The sequence below is a fragment of the Centruroides sculpturatus genome, unplaced genomic scaffold (assembly GCF_000671375.1).
Source record: "Centruroides sculpturatus isolate CEXI.00-Female unplaced genomic scaffold, Cexi_2.0 scaffold1211, whole genome shotgun sequence".
Classification (NCBI taxonomy): Eukaryota; Metazoa; Arthropoda; class Arachnida; order Scorpiones; family Buthidae; genus Centruroides; species Centruroides sculpturatus.
This window is the reverse complement of record NW_019385508.1, coordinates 219,062-235,513: the sequence shown is the minus strand read 5'-3', so window position 1 is coordinate 235,513 and position 16,452 is coordinate 219,062. Positions and strand designations below refer to the sequence as shown.

The 16,452-nt window shown below is 29.6% G+C and overlaps 2 protein-coding genes across 2 annotated transcripts in view; both read right to left on the bottom strand.

The window, feature by feature from the left end:
* LOC111639663 overlaps window positions 1-10,852 on the bottom strand; it is a 28,998-nt gene extending 18,146 nt beyond the window's left edge. Inside the window, exons 1-8 of the mRNA XM_023385577.1 lie at window positions 10,722-10,852; window positions 10,514-10,641; window positions 9,916-9,978; window positions 7,505-7,580; window positions 7,236-7,363; window positions 6,731-6,781; window positions 6,573-6,648; window positions 464-591 (exon numbers count right to left, since the gene is read on the bottom strand). Of these exons, the coding sequence (XP_023241345.1) occupies window positions 464-591; window positions 6,573-6,648; window positions 6,731-6,781; window positions 7,236-7,363; window positions 7,505-7,580; window positions 9,916-9,978; window positions 10,514-10,641; window positions 10,722-10,723 (652 nt within the window). The 5' untranslated portion in view covers window positions 10,724-10,852. The remainder of the gene's footprint in view (window positions 1-463; window positions 592-6,572; window positions 6,649-6,730; window positions 6,782-7,235; window positions 7,364-7,504; window positions 7,581-9,915; window positions 9,979-10,513; window positions 10,642-10,721) is intronic.
* Window positions 10,853-11,886: 1,034 nt separating this feature from the next.
* LOC111639659 lies at window positions 11,887-16,183 on the bottom strand. Its single transcript, XM_023385573.1, has 9 exons — window positions 16,164-16,183; window positions 14,925-15,000; window positions 14,724-14,851; window positions 14,384-14,443; window positions 14,141-14,216; window positions 13,895-14,022; window positions 12,580-12,642; window positions 12,366-12,441; window positions 11,887-12,265 (listed from the first exon to the last, which is right to left on the bottom strand). Coding segments are annotated over exons 2-9 (711 nt in total). The 5' UTR covers window positions 14,927-15,000; window positions 16,164-16,183; the 3' UTR covers window positions 11,887-12,087.
* Window positions 16,184-16,452: the final 269 nt, after the last annotated feature.

Sequence of the window (16,452 nt, the reverse complement as noted above, 5' to 3'; positions counted from 1 at the left end):
GTCTTAAAATAATCATTATATTACATAACATACATAGAAATACCGTGCAATGTCATAACTAGGTAGGTACTGTACTGTACAACGAGTGAACAGACACAGGGACCAGGAGAAGCAAAGTTCTAAAATGGTGTATCAAAAATTGATCAGTGTAATATTATTATTTTCAAATTTTAAATTTTGCAGCCGTGAGAACCGTTTTTGGAGAAACTTAAAAAACAGCCGACCATTTCTATCGTATTTACATTTTGTATCTTTTCTAAAAAAAAGAGGGAGCTAAAAATAAAGTATTGCAGAGGACACACGAAGAGCTAATCACACCACTGATACTAAATCAATCCGAACTAAAACTAATTTAATCGTTTTTAAATGAAAAATAATAATTAAAAACAACACTGCGATTCTGTAGGCATGGTGATTTTATGGTAATTGCAAAATTCATACTTATTAGTAAATAGACACAAACCTTGTTCTGAACATCTTGGGAATTCCGATCGAGGATACCAGATCCCGCTGTTCGTTCTGCATTGTAAAATCATTTCACTTCTTTCGTTTGGAAAATAATAACCTGTTCTGCACGTTGCTGTACAATTCCTGAAACATTTATGTTAAAATTTTCATTAGTACTAAAACATTCTTCATTTTCAGAGATATTCTATAGAAAAAACTCGAACACGCTAATACTGACTTAATAGAAAATACGCTTGAGATCAATTATAGAAAAATGTTTCTTTCAATAATGCTTTAATACAATTTCTAAGGATAAATCGTATTACAGATATGTAAATAAAGTTAAAATAAATCAATAGTGTTAGCGTTAATGCTGTATTGAGGTACTGTACGCTAAATATAATACGAGGTCTGTTCAAAAAGTATCGGACTTTTATTTTTTTCGCGTAAACCAATGATGCGTGGGAGGCCTCTTTCGGTGGAGTTGTGGAGGGGACAGTCATGCACAGCCCTGAATTTTTTCCCGCCTGCAGGAAGCGTTAGTCGTTGGCAGTCGGCCTATGAGTGAGGACTTGTAGCGAGCTCTCGTCGGATTCTACTAAGTTGGAAAATGACTGAACAACGTGAGCAACGATATTACATCAAATTTTGCCAAAAACCTTGGCGATACCCGAGCGTAAACCATTCGCAAGATTCAGCAGGCTTTCGGGGACGATCCTCGAGGCCAAAAAAAGCGCGGCAGGTCCGCAGCAATGTCAAGGTCATGTTGACAGTTTTTTCGACTCTCGTGGGGTGGTGTATCATGAGTACGCACCACGAGGCAAAACCATCGCAAAGGAGTACTACCAGGAGGTCCTTCGTCGTCTTTCCGATGCTGTGCGACGCAAACGACCGGATCTGTGGTCGATCAAAACTTGGCAGCGCCATCGTGATAACGCATCCGCCCATTCTGCGCATTTGATTCGGGCTTTCGTCACCAAACACAACACTCCTATGGTTCGTCACGCTCCGTACTCTCCCCATATGGCTCCGTGTGACCTTTGGCTATTTCCCAAGCTGAAAATGCCGCTAAAAGGAACCCGATTTTAGTCGAGAGAAGACATCGTGCGGAATGCGACGGACCAGCTGATGGCCATTCCAAAAGATGTGTTCCAGCAGTGTTTCCAGCAATGGCAGGAACGATGGGAGAAGTGTATGGCAAGGAGACTAGTTTGAAGGGGATTAAGGTTTTGTACCTCAAAATCAATAAATGTATTTTTGCCGACCAAAGGTCCGATACTTTTTGAACAGACCTCGTATATTTTGTGAGAATCCGTAATCGTTTTTAAATATATTTTTCGGAAAGATTTTACAATTTTAAAAAATGATCTCGCAGCTCTATTAATTCGGTATTGTGACCAATTATCCACCATCTCGTTTTGTCGGTTTTAACTTAATTCGTTCTATATTGGGAAACTGTTGTACCTTGAGCATAGTGTAACTTGGAACATTTTCGTGATTGCTACTTGTGATACCTATCGAGAAAACAATCCAAACGCCTAGTAACATTGTCTCGGGTAATTGTGTAATAAAATTTTTAGTCGGGTAGCCAGTATTTTGTAGACGCCATTGTGGTAAAAAGCTTTTGTTGTCTGTCACTAAAATTCTAATGTTGATATTTAAGTTTTTCAGAATAACAGATATCATCGAACGGAAAAATTGGTGGTATTAGACAATCAATTTTTTCCTTACGGAATAGATAGAGATATGTAAGATGAAATGATATTCTCAAGTTTCCAACGTTAATTAGAGACAACAAATTTACTTTTCGTCGCAAGTGCACCCTCTTGAATTTTAAAACGCACAAGCATCTTGTATTATATGTCAAAAATTGCTCGTATTCAGCGTTTTAAAATATTACCTCACATTATTTTTCAGACGAAAATGCCGAGCAGTAAATACGGTATGAAGAGGTCAACAATAAATACAGAAGTTTTGAAAAACACTACTGAACCGTCACAGGTCTTTCAGTGTGCATGACTCAATCCCGTCTTTGCACTCCGCAATGCTGTTGCAAATAGTAAAAAGTATCCAGACAAATGGAATTATGTTTTAGAATTAATTGTTGCATTATGCTATACTAATTTATTTTTATGTTGAATGCTGTATAAACTGTAGTGTTTTAAGGTAAAATAGAGTAGTTTTAAGGTAAAATTGAACCTAGAAACATCTTTAAAATAAAAACAAAAATTTTCCCCACATGTCGATTCAGGAATAATGATTCTATTAGATATATATATAAAGGATGGAAGTTTCTCATTTTAGCAAAAGAAATAATAGGTTTGTTTATTGGTTGCTAATGGTTTGTTAAAAAAAAAAAAAAAAGTGTTTTAAGGTACAACAGCTTCCCCTATATTCATTTAGTGGTGTCTAGTATTTCATCATAAAAATTATAGTAAACCTAACATAAAGATAAATTAGGCCACAAAGTTTAATTTATAAATTGAAGAGTAAGGTAATCATACATATATAAGAGAATAAAAATAATTATAAGTATTCTGAATCCCATAAAACAGAAAAAGAAAAGAATTACACTTTTCTCAGGGTTTTAAAACTTCGGGTTTGTCGTCTCTATTCGGTTCTATTTAATCTAAAATTTTTAATGTTTTAAATAAAGTTTCATTTATTGTATGTGAAAAAGCCAAAACTTCCCTATTTAGTAAGACACTTTGCAACTTTTGCAACTTTTGGGAACAGAATCCCCTTATAACATGTAATTATTGATGACTGAATGGACAGCTATTAAAGTGTCAGCCTATTGCTTTGGTGAAACCGGAAACGAATCCGAACGGGTAGAAAAATCCCATAAATTATACGGAGTGCTGTCTTGTCCATTAGGCACGTTAAGCACATTTCTTATACTCTACAAAATTAAAAACTGAGAAAATGGAAGTTTATGAGAATTAAAATAAAAACATTAAATTTTTGTTTAGTCAACTTATTTTATATACTTCACTTTCCGCGTGAAAAATCTTTAATAATTTCTTCAATTGACAGCTCTTTTATTTTTTCAATTTATTCTTTCAGTTGACAGCTCATATTTATCTGTACTTTTCGTAGAAAATGAAATATTAAATTTTCTATGAAAAGTACAGATAAATATGATAATTTGCTAGTAATGTGTTCGCGGTATTAAGTAGTAGTGAATCGTGTATTACTCACATTCCCCTTACTTTGCTTATGTTTGTATTGTTCTTATTCTGTATAAGTTACTCGTTTTTTATTTTTGGTTATTGAGAATGATTTTCACACATGGTCTTTAATAAACTATGCTACTAATTTGATACTGAAGATACATATTATTTTACGTAATTTTAGACAGCGAAACAATAGAAAACAATGGGACTGTCCAATTTTTCGAAACGATGTTCTTCACAGAACTAAAGTATAATACACACATTGGTTGTATTATAATGAATGTAACTTAATTATAAAACTCTACACATGTAAGCGAAAACAATATTAATATGCTTTTCGTTCATATTTAAACATAAATATAACTTTAATTGAACTAAAACTTTAAATAAACAAAAATTTTAACTTTGGCAAGTATTATTATTAGACTTTTTGGTCTCAAGAACTAGACGTCCTCAATTTGTTACTTGGTTTCTTTAGAACAGTGTTTCTCGACGGGGGCGATATCGCCCTCATGTGGGCGTTTTTCCATGTTGAGGGGACGATTAGTAACAATTTATATTTTGGGGGAGGAAAAACAATTTTCTGGGCGATATAGTAAAACATTATAGTAAGAATAATTAGATATTTTATTCGTTATATCGTACAATAATTAAACAAATAACATTATACTAGTCACTAGTCTATTCAACGCAGTACGAATTTAGCGTTAGCCTTGGCCCTCGGCATCGGAATTTTGAAGTGAAGGGGCGATACTACGTAACGTTCTATTGAAGAGGGCAATACTAAGTTGAAGGGGGTGACGATTCGTTAGAGGTTGAGAAACACTGCTTTAGAATAAAATATTAATCCAATTTTTAAATTCCAAAATACTTTTACGTCGAGTTCAAAATAGCTATGGTTTTAATTGTTTCATTATTAAGATTTCACAACTTTTTTTATACTTAATAACTTTCAAAATTAAGTTTCCAATTCTAANTATTATCGTTCCGTATGTGTTTCAAAATGTCTTTTAAATTACTAACAACAAATATGAAAGACTAAGTGCAACGTTGTAACAAATTTCATTTCCGTCCAAGTTAAGAATGATATGACTCATCAAAAAGTGCGCAAACGAACATAAACAGTAGCGTAATCGTCCGTTATCGACCGACTCCAGACCGATTTTGAATTTGTAAACTGTCATTGCAATGGACAGTTGACATAGTGCTCTGGAGGAAACAATTTGTATCACTCTTGCTACGGATGCAATTTGTAATCTGAAATATTTTGCATACCTTTTTAATACGAATTTAATTGCGGCTCGTGAAAAATTTCAAATTTTGAAAAATGGCTCAGACTATCAAGGAGCTTAGCCACCCTGGTATTATATATACTTGTAAAACTCCTTGGCTTCTTCCAATGCGGCTCACAGAAACAAAAAGGTTGGAAACCCCTATCTTAAATGATTTTTAATGCGATTTATGTTGAAAAAGATCGTTCACCTTTAGAATTTGATCCTAAGATTGACATGCACTGTACTGTACAGTACATTCTAAGAGCAATATTCGTATTAGGAAAGTTAGATACTAAATTCTGCTCCTTTTGCAGCACAATAATTCTTGTATTATTTTGCAATCCGGAAATAATTTTGAAAATAAAAAAAATCATCCACAAATACATCACCTAAATTATTATTATATATTTGCACTAAAATTTTTGCCTTACTAATCACTTATCTAATCTAATTAATATAGAATCTTTTTAAATAACTAAATCTTAAAGCAACATCTTTGTTGGTCACACACTATTAAATACACGAACTTGTGCGAATTTGATAACGTTATGCAAAAGCACAAGAAGACAGGATACGTGACACTAATAAACCGTATAAAACAAAACCAAAACAAAATTATCCCGACCGATTCTGACTCATGCGACAGACGAGACAACAGGCGATATAACATACCAGACACTTCCTTTATATCATATTATAATTTATTGTTTAATTTAAAAATTGATGTTATGTATTCTATATTGTACTCGTATCTCAATTATAAAATACATAGTAATTATATCGTTTCAATTAAGATGCGTTAAATTATTTAGAAGGTACTTTAAAAAACGTTAACTTAAAGATTATATTTAAAATTTAAAAAAGTGCTTAGGGCTTACGATAAGCTTAATGCGGCTCTGAGTCCGGGAGTTGTTGGACTCGTCCCTAATCTACCAACCGCCCCATTTGGGCAGGCCGAACCCAAGATGGACTCAAGCAAAAAAGTAGAAAGAAACGTAATTATTGTTTGACTTTCTGGTATTCGGCTATCATATACATTTTTAGCCACTCGTAAAGTCCAAAATTGGAGTCTGCCTGTTTATATTTTCTAAAATTTAATCATAATAGCATATACATTATATTAAATGTCAACGTGTTTATGAATATTTCATCGTGTAAAGTGTCATTTTTATTTAACTATTTTGGAAAAACGCACTACTGTTTTTGACATATCTCTACGATTTATTACTCATAATGTATATTTAAATTGTTAACTTAAATAAAAATGATTTTGTAAATTTGTAGATGATCACATAAAAAGATTAATTTAAATTTTTTTCTTCTTTTTATTATAACAAAATTTATGCTACTATCTTTTAATATATAAGAAAAACGTGTTTCTAATTGATTATTTTATTGATTTTTGCTGTAAAAATGACTTTGCTTAAAAACAAATAAAAAAAAACTGTTTACAAATTTATTTCTTTTAATTTTCTTTAATGGGTATCGAAAATACTTTCAAAACTAACTTTTGTTAATTTAAAGTTCTTTAGATTATTAAGAAAATCTTTTATTATATAAGTTCGAATTAATTCAATTTATTTATTTTCGGGTTTTATTTAAATTCGAATTTATAAAAATTAATTGTACTTAAAGAAAAAAAAATTTATATATAAAATATATAAAAAATACTTACATAACTACGGCATCGTATTTGCAATTGACGTATCCAGCGTAGGGAGCTTTCTTCAATCCGCATTTATCCAAAGTAGCTTAAAATAATTTAATTTAACAAAAATATAAATGGAAATATTTTATTACAAAATAAATTTTGTATGTAATCGATATAAATACCTTGTAAGTCTTCCTCTATTTGGTTCGGTGTTTCTTCCAATTTATCAAAAACTGAAATAATATTAAGTTATAATCTTATAAATTATTTTTCTCGTTGTTCTATCATTTATAGTAAATGTCAATTATATAGAAATAGTGGACGAGATACATTTAATAAAAAATGTCTAACAAATTTATAGAGTTGGCTTATGTTGTCTTCTATAAATAATTTTTGTAAGGAAACTTTTATTTTACATTAATTTTTAAACTCTTTCTTTTAGTATAAATAATATTCTTAGTAGAAACTTTGTAGTTAAATAAAAACAACAATAAATTGTTCAAATATATTAGTCGTCTATTAAGAAGATATTTAATTTTTAAGAAGTTTGGATAGTTGTACTGTATGTACTGTACTGTACTTAGCAAGAATATTTACTAATGCTTTTTTAAATAAATTTATCAAAACGAAAATCAAACTATATAAATAATAACCAACATTTTCACTATAATTACTATTTTAACTTACTAAATTTTCTGCATGTAGGAAATTCAGAATAGGGATGCCAAGTTCCGTATTCTCTTCGACATTGAAGAACTAACTCTCTTATTCCCGTTGGAAAATAGTGATTTCTCTTGCATGTACCGGTGCAGTTCCTATAAAAATTTATTATAATATCTTAATTTTGCTTTAGCATTTAAGAGCTTTTATAGCTTTATTTAAAAAAAAAACTTTGATTTAGTGAAAATTGTTAGGGAAATAAAGCCATTCGATTTAAAGCCGTAATTGACTCTTACATTGTCGATGCGTCGTAAGAGCAATCGACGTATCCATTTTCGGGAGCATTTCTCCTTCCGCACCTGCTTATAGTTTCTGAAAATAAATCAAAACGTCTTACAAATGCGCTTGTTCATTTATTAAAAAGAAATTTGATGGCGAAATGAGAAAAGAATTGTCTTTTTAGATGAATTTGTTGCATTGTTTGTAATCTGGCACGCAATAAAAATAAACACGTACTTTATTTGATCACCCGATTTAAGAAAAGCGTCACGTTCTTCTAAAATAAAAAGCAGACAAAAAATACGAGAACAATTTTATCTAACAATTTTCTAAATAAAGTATTAATGGAAATGGTAAGGTGAATAAAATGCAGAAATGAATAAACGTGAGAAATGAAGATAGAGTATTAAAGAATGAAAACGATGAAAGATTTACATTTTCTATTGTTGATACTTAAAACTAATTTTGCTGAACTTCTCTCGTTAAGGTATGAGAATACTCGACGAAAGAGTACGATGACAGACGGAGGAATCGAAAGAGATGGAAAATGCGTTTAGTGAATCGGATAATGAAGAAAAGTGCCAATCTTGTATCGATGATTTATAAAGTATTTCAAACAGATCTAACACTAATTCTTGTCAAAATTTTAACTAGAATTTTTATATTTATGGTCTTTAAAAAGTTTCAGAAGATAAAGACTTCATTGACATCATCGATACATTTTTACAGCATCTTTAAGATGTTAAGTGTAAAGAAATAAACTAACCTGTTTTTGTAATACAAAAAATAAAGATTTCAATTATATAGAAATACCGTATAATCATTTGAAAAATTTGCTATTTTCATTTCAATGAAAAAAATAAACGTTTTACATTATATGTTACATTACATTACGGTACTTTATATTAGTATTAACATAAAGTGTTACATATTCTTCTTTCGATACAAGTCGTAATTTTTGATTAAAATAAAAACTAAATAACTGAATGTATTTTTTGCAACGAGAAAAGTTTAAAATCGATATCGCAGACACATATTCAACTTAAAAAATGTAATTTTACTATTAAAAATTTTTTAAAATTTACCACTTCTTGTACTTTTTCTTTAGTAAAAGATTTTCGTAATAGCCGATAATCAAAGTTAATAGTTACACCCGCTGTCAGTTATCGATTTTCATTATTAAAAAATCGTCTTAAAATCGATTCCAAAAAGTGTCGAGAGTGAATAATGTTACAAAAGAAGCTCGCGAGTCCCTAAAGTCGATTTTGTAATTTTAATCGGATTAAATAAATTTTTATATGAAAGAGTTTTGTTAGTTACGGAAGAATGACGAAGATGATATTATGCATATTCACTAGCGGGACACAATTTCCTGACAATGTACTGTACAATACTTAGACAGTTGCCATCGATCCCTGGATGAGATCAAATAATCGAGTTGAACGAAGATATCTTTCATTACAAAATTGGTGGAATTGTCATCGAACGGATGCGGGAATATTGTTCTTGTTACGGTTATTGTATAACGATAAGCGAAGTGGCCTTTCGCGCTATTCACTGACGTATTCTCAATACTTCGTTCGAGATGTAAAACCATGACGCATTAAAAAGACATTAAATGAAATATGAAAAAGTTTCAGGAATGAAAAATGAAAAAAATATTAATATCTAAACAAACTTTTTACCGGAATAACAATAATATTAATATTATAATATGTGTATTTGTAAGAGGGGCGTGATTTCATGTAGTGTATGTAAATAAAATGTACTGAATTTCCCATGCATTGCGTTTAACATTCCATTAATCTAGTCCTAATTACCAATTTTGTTCAATAACTAATTAAATGTATTTCCAATAAATAGTGTTAAACTCTTAACTATATTTATTCCAATAAAATCAGGATATTAATATTTAGAAATTTTAATAGACTGCGCTTCTTAACTTTAGAGTCTTAGAGGTTTAATTCCTTTAATATTTGAACAAATGCAAACGTGTTTTTTAAACTAATTAAAAAAAAAGAAAAAATTAAATGTAAAAACGTCACTTTAAATAAATATCAAAAACTGTATTTTATGGATACTAACATCAATTGTTAGCCGAAAAATAATTAAAAGTTTGAGTTTTGCTCTTAAAATATTATTAAATTTAAATGAAATCAATTTGTATTAATTCACAAAATGTAATACTTTTTATTAGTTACTAATAAATTAAAAATTAATAAAGAATATTAATAATAATTATTAATAAATAACACTTCATTTAACTGTCAAATTTGTTTTCTAAATCTTTATAATTAAACAATCAAAATTGAAAATGTCTTGTCGAATTTTATCTAGCAATTTTTAAGTTTATCGGAAATGAACTTATCATTATTAGACGCGATGCTAATAAAAAATACTGCAGACATTTTATGAAAAAATACTTTACCTTGAATAAGTCGATTTTGTTCGACTTGCACTTGAGAAGACGAATCTTCAACATTTTCTTTTTCTGAAATGTTTTTAGTTCGATCGATAAATATCGAAAAAAAGGATTTTTATAAATAAAACGAACAATTATATAATTAAAAATAAACATTTTTCTGAAAAATTAAATCCAAAATATTTAATATTCAAATATTCGTTGCGTCATTATGAAAGATTAATAATAAAATTTTAATTTTCTCATCTAGTTGAGAGATTGTCGTAAATTTTTTTTTTAAAAATTCAATCCCTTTAAAGAATTTCTCCCATTTTCTCCGGACCAGTTTCATTTTTGACTCCGTCGAAATTAAACTGTTTACGCTCGACGTTAAAACATTACAAATTTTATTATAAACAATATAAGTATAAAAATGCAATATCAATATTATGTAAACTCGTTAATATTAAATATTTTAATATTATTTTAATTGAAAAATTATAGCATTAGAGCCAAGTACAATAAACTTGTTGTTCGATCGCAAACTAAAAAATAAAAAATAAAATAAAATAAAAATAAAATGCAAAAAGGAACGTTTTGAGTATATTTTGAAAATTGTACAAACCGTATGAAATACAAGAAGGAAATTCGTCTCGAGGATACCAGTAACCATTTTCGGTTCTACATCGAAGAATTAATTCAGTTCTCCTTCCAGGAAAATAGTAACCGGTTCTGCAGGTTCCAGTGCAATTCCTACAGATCGATAAGAGATTTAATTTAGTTACCGACTAATCAGTTCGCTTATTTTAATCGCTTAGCGAAAAAATTCTTACATTCCTAAAGCATCGTAATTGCAACTGACGTATCCCGCGCTGGGTGTGTTTCTTCTTCCGCATTTGATTAGTGTCACTAGAAGTTAAATAAACAAATATACGCGCTTATGTTCTAGGATTTTTCATTTTATATTACTTTAAATTGAATTTTAAGATTATTTTATAACAGAAAATTATAAATAAAGTTGAAATTATTGTAATGTCTAGTATTTCATCATAAAAATTATAGTAAACCTAACATAAAGATAAATTAGGCCACAAAGTTTAATTTATAAATTGAAGAGTAAGGTAATCATACATATATAAGAGAATAAAAATAATTATAAGTATTCTGAATCCCATAAAACAGAAAAAGAAAAGAATTACACTTTTCTCAGGGTTTTAAAACTTCGGGTTTGTCGTCTCTATTCGGTTCTATTTAATCTAAAATTTTTAATGTTTTAAATAAAGTTTCATTTATTGTATGTGAAAAAGCCAAAACTTCCCTATTTAGTAAGACACTTTGCAACTTTTGCAACTTTTGGGAACAGAATCCCCTTATAACATGTAATTATTGATGACTGAATGGACAGCTATTAAAGTGTCAGCCTATTGCTTTGGTGAAACCGGAAACGAATCCGAACGGGTAGAAAAATCCCATAAATTATACGGAGTGCTGTCTTGTCCATTAGGCACGTTAAGCACATTTCTTATACTCTACAAAATTAAAAACTGAGAAAATGGAAGTTTATGAGAATTAAAATAAAAACATTAAATTTTTGTTTAGTCAACTTATTTTATATACTTCACTTTCCGCGTGAAAAATCTTTAATAATTTCTTCAATTGACAGCTCTTTTATTTTTTCAATTTATTCTTTCAGTTGACAGCTCATATTTATCTGTACTTTTCGTAGAAAATGAAATATTAAATTTTCTATGAAAAGTACAGATAAATATGATAATTTTGTTTGAGACAAACTAGATCTTAAATCAGGGGTGTCCAACCCGCGGCCCAAGGCAAGTTCCAATGCGGCCCAATAAACGTGTAAACAAAACCGACAAATGTTTTAATTTTTGGATTTTTAAAATATAAAAATTTCCTATCTTAACGATAATGTTTTTTTTTTCTCTCTTTATCCATACGTTCGCATCTTTCGAGAATATCGAACGAAATCACTAAATGATATTTTCTGAACGGGATTAATGTCTTTCCGAGCATTCAGATTTAAAATATGATCAATTTAATCTAGGAAAAGATCTTTCCGGCAGAGTTTAATCTTGGTTTCTCCTTATTTTTGGGTCGAATAGAAAATAGTTATAAATTACGCAGTAGACGAATTTATTTAATTATCTCTTAAAATCTTTTTGAGAAATTTTAAAATTGTCTTTAGAAATAACTTGCGAGAAATAAATCAGAGAAATGAAACCTGCATTCACCTGATGAGGTGCAGGAAGGAAATTGGTTTACAGGGTACCAATAACCGCTGTCTGTTCGACATCGAAGGGTTATTTCCGTTCTTCTTCCCGGAAAATAATAGCCAGTTCTGCACGTTCCCGTACAGTTCCTAAAAATATGAAAAAAAATTTGGGTAAAAATAAAAATAATTTCGTTTATTAAAAATGTAATTTAGTTTAAATTAATTTTTTAGAAACAATAGTTCTTACATTCCCAAAGTGTCATATTCGCAGTTCACGTATCCGGCTGCCGGAGCTTCTTTTCTTCCGCATTTAGCTAGAGTGACTAAAATTTAGCATTATTAATTAAGAAATAATTGAAACATTAACTATAAAAAATAAAATTTTAAAAGCAACATTAATCGATTTACAAAAATAATTTTTAAAAATATTTCATTAACAAATTCAGTTATGTTTGAATTACCCTGCAATTGGCTGTTTACTTCTTGGGGTCGTTGCTGAGACTCGTCCGTATATCTGTCGCCGTCTGAAAATATTTATTTGCATCAATATAACATTAAATTTAGAGAAATATTTAATATAAACAAAGCATTTACCTATTGTTAAACCGTTTGTGTTTAAATATTTTCCGATTATAAATTATCATATTGAAATATTTCATAATGTTAAATCACTAACTTAAATAAAATTTCAAAATGTTGCCTGCGCGTATTATCTAATTGTGATTCCAATGATTAGAATTTTTCACCAATGTCATAATGTGCCGCAACTACATTCTTTACTTTCGCCGTTTCTTAAATATCTGTCTTGTTTTGCCATATTTTTGGTTCATTTTTAACGTCGTCGATTCGAAGAATGATGATTGAAACTAATTTTAAAATGTTAATGTTCAATAACATCTCTAAGAAAATTGTTATGGTTTCCGTTAAATAAAACAATAACATGTTAATAGTGCCGAAGCAAGACAACAACGAATACTGTAAAATGCATATATTGCAATCATTCAAATAGTCATTCGGATCGACAAAACACTTCATCAATTTGAAGAATAAAATGTTTTGCTAGTGGAAAATAATTAAAAGTAATTATTCAAATCATTCCCTATTGCGAGTTCTGATATTACTGTTGGCATTAAATCGTGATTTGTCCATATCTAAAATAAAGTTAAATTTTTTCTGCTCATATACTGCGTTTCACCGTAGTAGTATACGTTGAAGAGACATTTATTATTACGCTTTCATTTAAATCACAAAAACGTAACAATAAAAATACTTCATAATTTTGAAAACATCGGTATCGTTACAAAATTTTTAAGCTTAAATACTTTCGGGTCAATAATTTTACGGAAATATTTTAAAATTAACAAAACTGATTTTATCTGACTAGAAATGCTCCATTCTTCTCCTTCCAGCATTCATCGAGTTATGCGGGATAGCACTTACTTGAAAAAACTAAATCTTTTTTTTCTTGCAATATGATTCAAATAGCATTGTCTGTTGCCAAGTTTTTATAGCTGAATCATATTTAAGTAAATTTTGAATAAATTGAAACAACTCGAAAGTAATACGGAATCGGACAGTTTTATCAAACCTAATTATTTTTATTTCAATTGTATCAATCTGTTCGGATGTTGTTACGCATCTTTTCGTATTATAAATGATCTAACGAGAAGTAGATAAACCTTATAGAAATGAAAATTCATTTTCTTTCTGTTATTTTAATAAACACAGTCTTATTTTACTAACGAATTTATTTACGGGACATTTTATATTACTAACCGTATGATATGCAGGTAGGAAATTCGTTTCGAGGATACCAATAGCCAGTGTCTGTCCTGCATCGGAGGACTGTTTCTGTTCTCTTTCCAGGAAAATAATAACCGGTTTTGCATGTTCCTGTGCAATTCCTGAAATTACGTAAAAATTCCGTCAGTACAGTAAATGAATAATTCAAATTTTCTAAAATAAATTCAACACGAATACGTTTAAATAAATTTAATAAATGTACTGTACAAGAATTCTTACATTCCTAAAGCATCGTAATTGCAATTGACGTATCCAAAAACTGGTGCTTCTCTTTTTCCGCATTTGCTTAAAGTCACTGAAATTTGATAAATAAATTGTTTTGTTGCTTTATTACACGAATAAAAAAATTATAAATTCTTATAATATTTTGATACAATAACAGTCTTTCGGTTTTTTCTTTGGTTTTCAAAAAATGTCAGTTTAAATTTATAATTACTATAAAAGTGCAAATTATTTTAATACCTGCCAGTAATCTGCTTAATTGCTCTTGCTGTTGAGTCGGATCTGTATATTTTTCATTATCTGAAATATATACACATGTTTTTAAAATAAAATTTAAATTTAAAATAAGACAATTTACAATATTGTAAAATTTTGTCGATAAAATTCTAGAAAATCTTTGCTTTTCGTGAGTATTAATAAATTTTTAATTTTTACATTTAATAAGAATTCATTCGCGTTTCGCTGAATTTAATTAGTTTACATTAATTCAAGTTTCCGACGAATTAAATGTAAACTACTTAGTCAATATTACAGTTTTAAATCGATAAATACTAATAATTACAAACGTATTGCAACCAACCGAATTGTGAGCAGGCAGGAAATTCTCCTCCAGGATACCAAACTCCGTTCTCGGTTCTGCATTGAAGAAGCATTTCTCTTCTGCCATTTGGAAAATAATAACCCGTTCTGCACGTTCCCGTGCAATTCCTATCAATAAAAACGCGGAATTTTAATTTCTTACTAAAGCAGAAAAAGAAAAAAAAAAGAAAACAAAGCTTACATGCTGAACGCGTTGTATTTACAAAAGCTGACACCAAATGTTGGTGCCGCTGGTTTTTTACATTTAATTAGAGTTGCTGAAAAATAAAAATAATTATATTCAATTATCAGTAATTTAAATCGGGAACTTCTTGATTAGAACATAATTTATATTCAAATTTCTAAGAACTTTTTATATTATTATACATCGAATTTATATGTAAATTTTTAACACAAAATGCGAAAAAAAATATGCGTTTCTGTTAATAATAATACAAAATAAAAAAATCGATAAAAACCTTTATTTTTATAGTTTTAGTTTATAATGTAATTCAACAAATTCAGGATTTTTATTCACAATTTTGATCTACAAAATACCCGTGGCAAACTAGTATTTTCCATAAACTTTTAAATGTTAGTCTGTGCCATCGATCGTCTAAAATATCCTTTCTCATGTTAAATGAACGCTCCACGTCTCATACACTAATTGGTGCATGTTTTGCTAGATTTCTGGATGTAAACTCTTTTAGCAAGTAGAAATCGGCTGAAATTCCTTTCCCGGATAAACGACTTTCTCCAGCATCCAAGATTTGGTTTAGTTTGGTTTTATTCGTTTACGGCAACGCGAAACATGGGCGATCTGTCGAAGGAAAATGCCTCCCGGGAGGACTTTAATGGGAAAATGGACCCTATTTTGCTGTTACTATTTTGCTGTTACACTAACGTGAAGAAAATTCCGCATGGCCAACCCGTTGGCCAGGCGCGAACCCAAGACCAAAACTACCAGTGGCCAGTAGTTTCATCCACTCGGCCACTGATTGGCACTCCATGACTTGGTATCCTTGGTATAAAAATACTGAATTACACTCTCTAATAAAAATTAAAATTAAGCTTTGTTTATTTAAAAAATTTTTTCAGCGTTAAATGTATCCAAATATGCTTAATTATTGTTTGAAAAATTGAGCATATTTGGGTACACATTGACAAATTTTACATTTTATAGGGAATTAAACTCTGAAGAAAAAAAAATGATTAATGCTTGGAAAAAATTTAAATTCTGATCATATATATAAAATCTTGAAACTTATACCAAAATACGTTCTCTCAAATTATGGGAATGACCTAAATCATCATGGACTATAGATTTATTCCTCCCAAGTTCATAGAAGTTTGCAAAAAAGATATATAAATAAGCATCGGTTTTGTATATTTTATAAATTAATTTATTTTCTTCCATAATTATATAAATAAATTTAAATACCTGTGTAAGTACTTTTATCATCCTTAAATTGTTAACTTAAATAAAAATGATTTTGTAAATTTGTAGATGATCACATAAAAAGATTAATTTAAATTATTTTCTTCTTTTTATTATAACAANCGCATTTAATATTCGTGTCTTAATTTCTGTGAAACCGAGCGAAGCCATATTGGAAGCACTCTTACAGAAGACTGCGTGGTCTACCGAATTTAAGGTAATTGGTGACGTCAGTCGACTTAACAAATACGGTAACCAATCGTCGTGCATTCAACACAGGGAACTCAGAAAG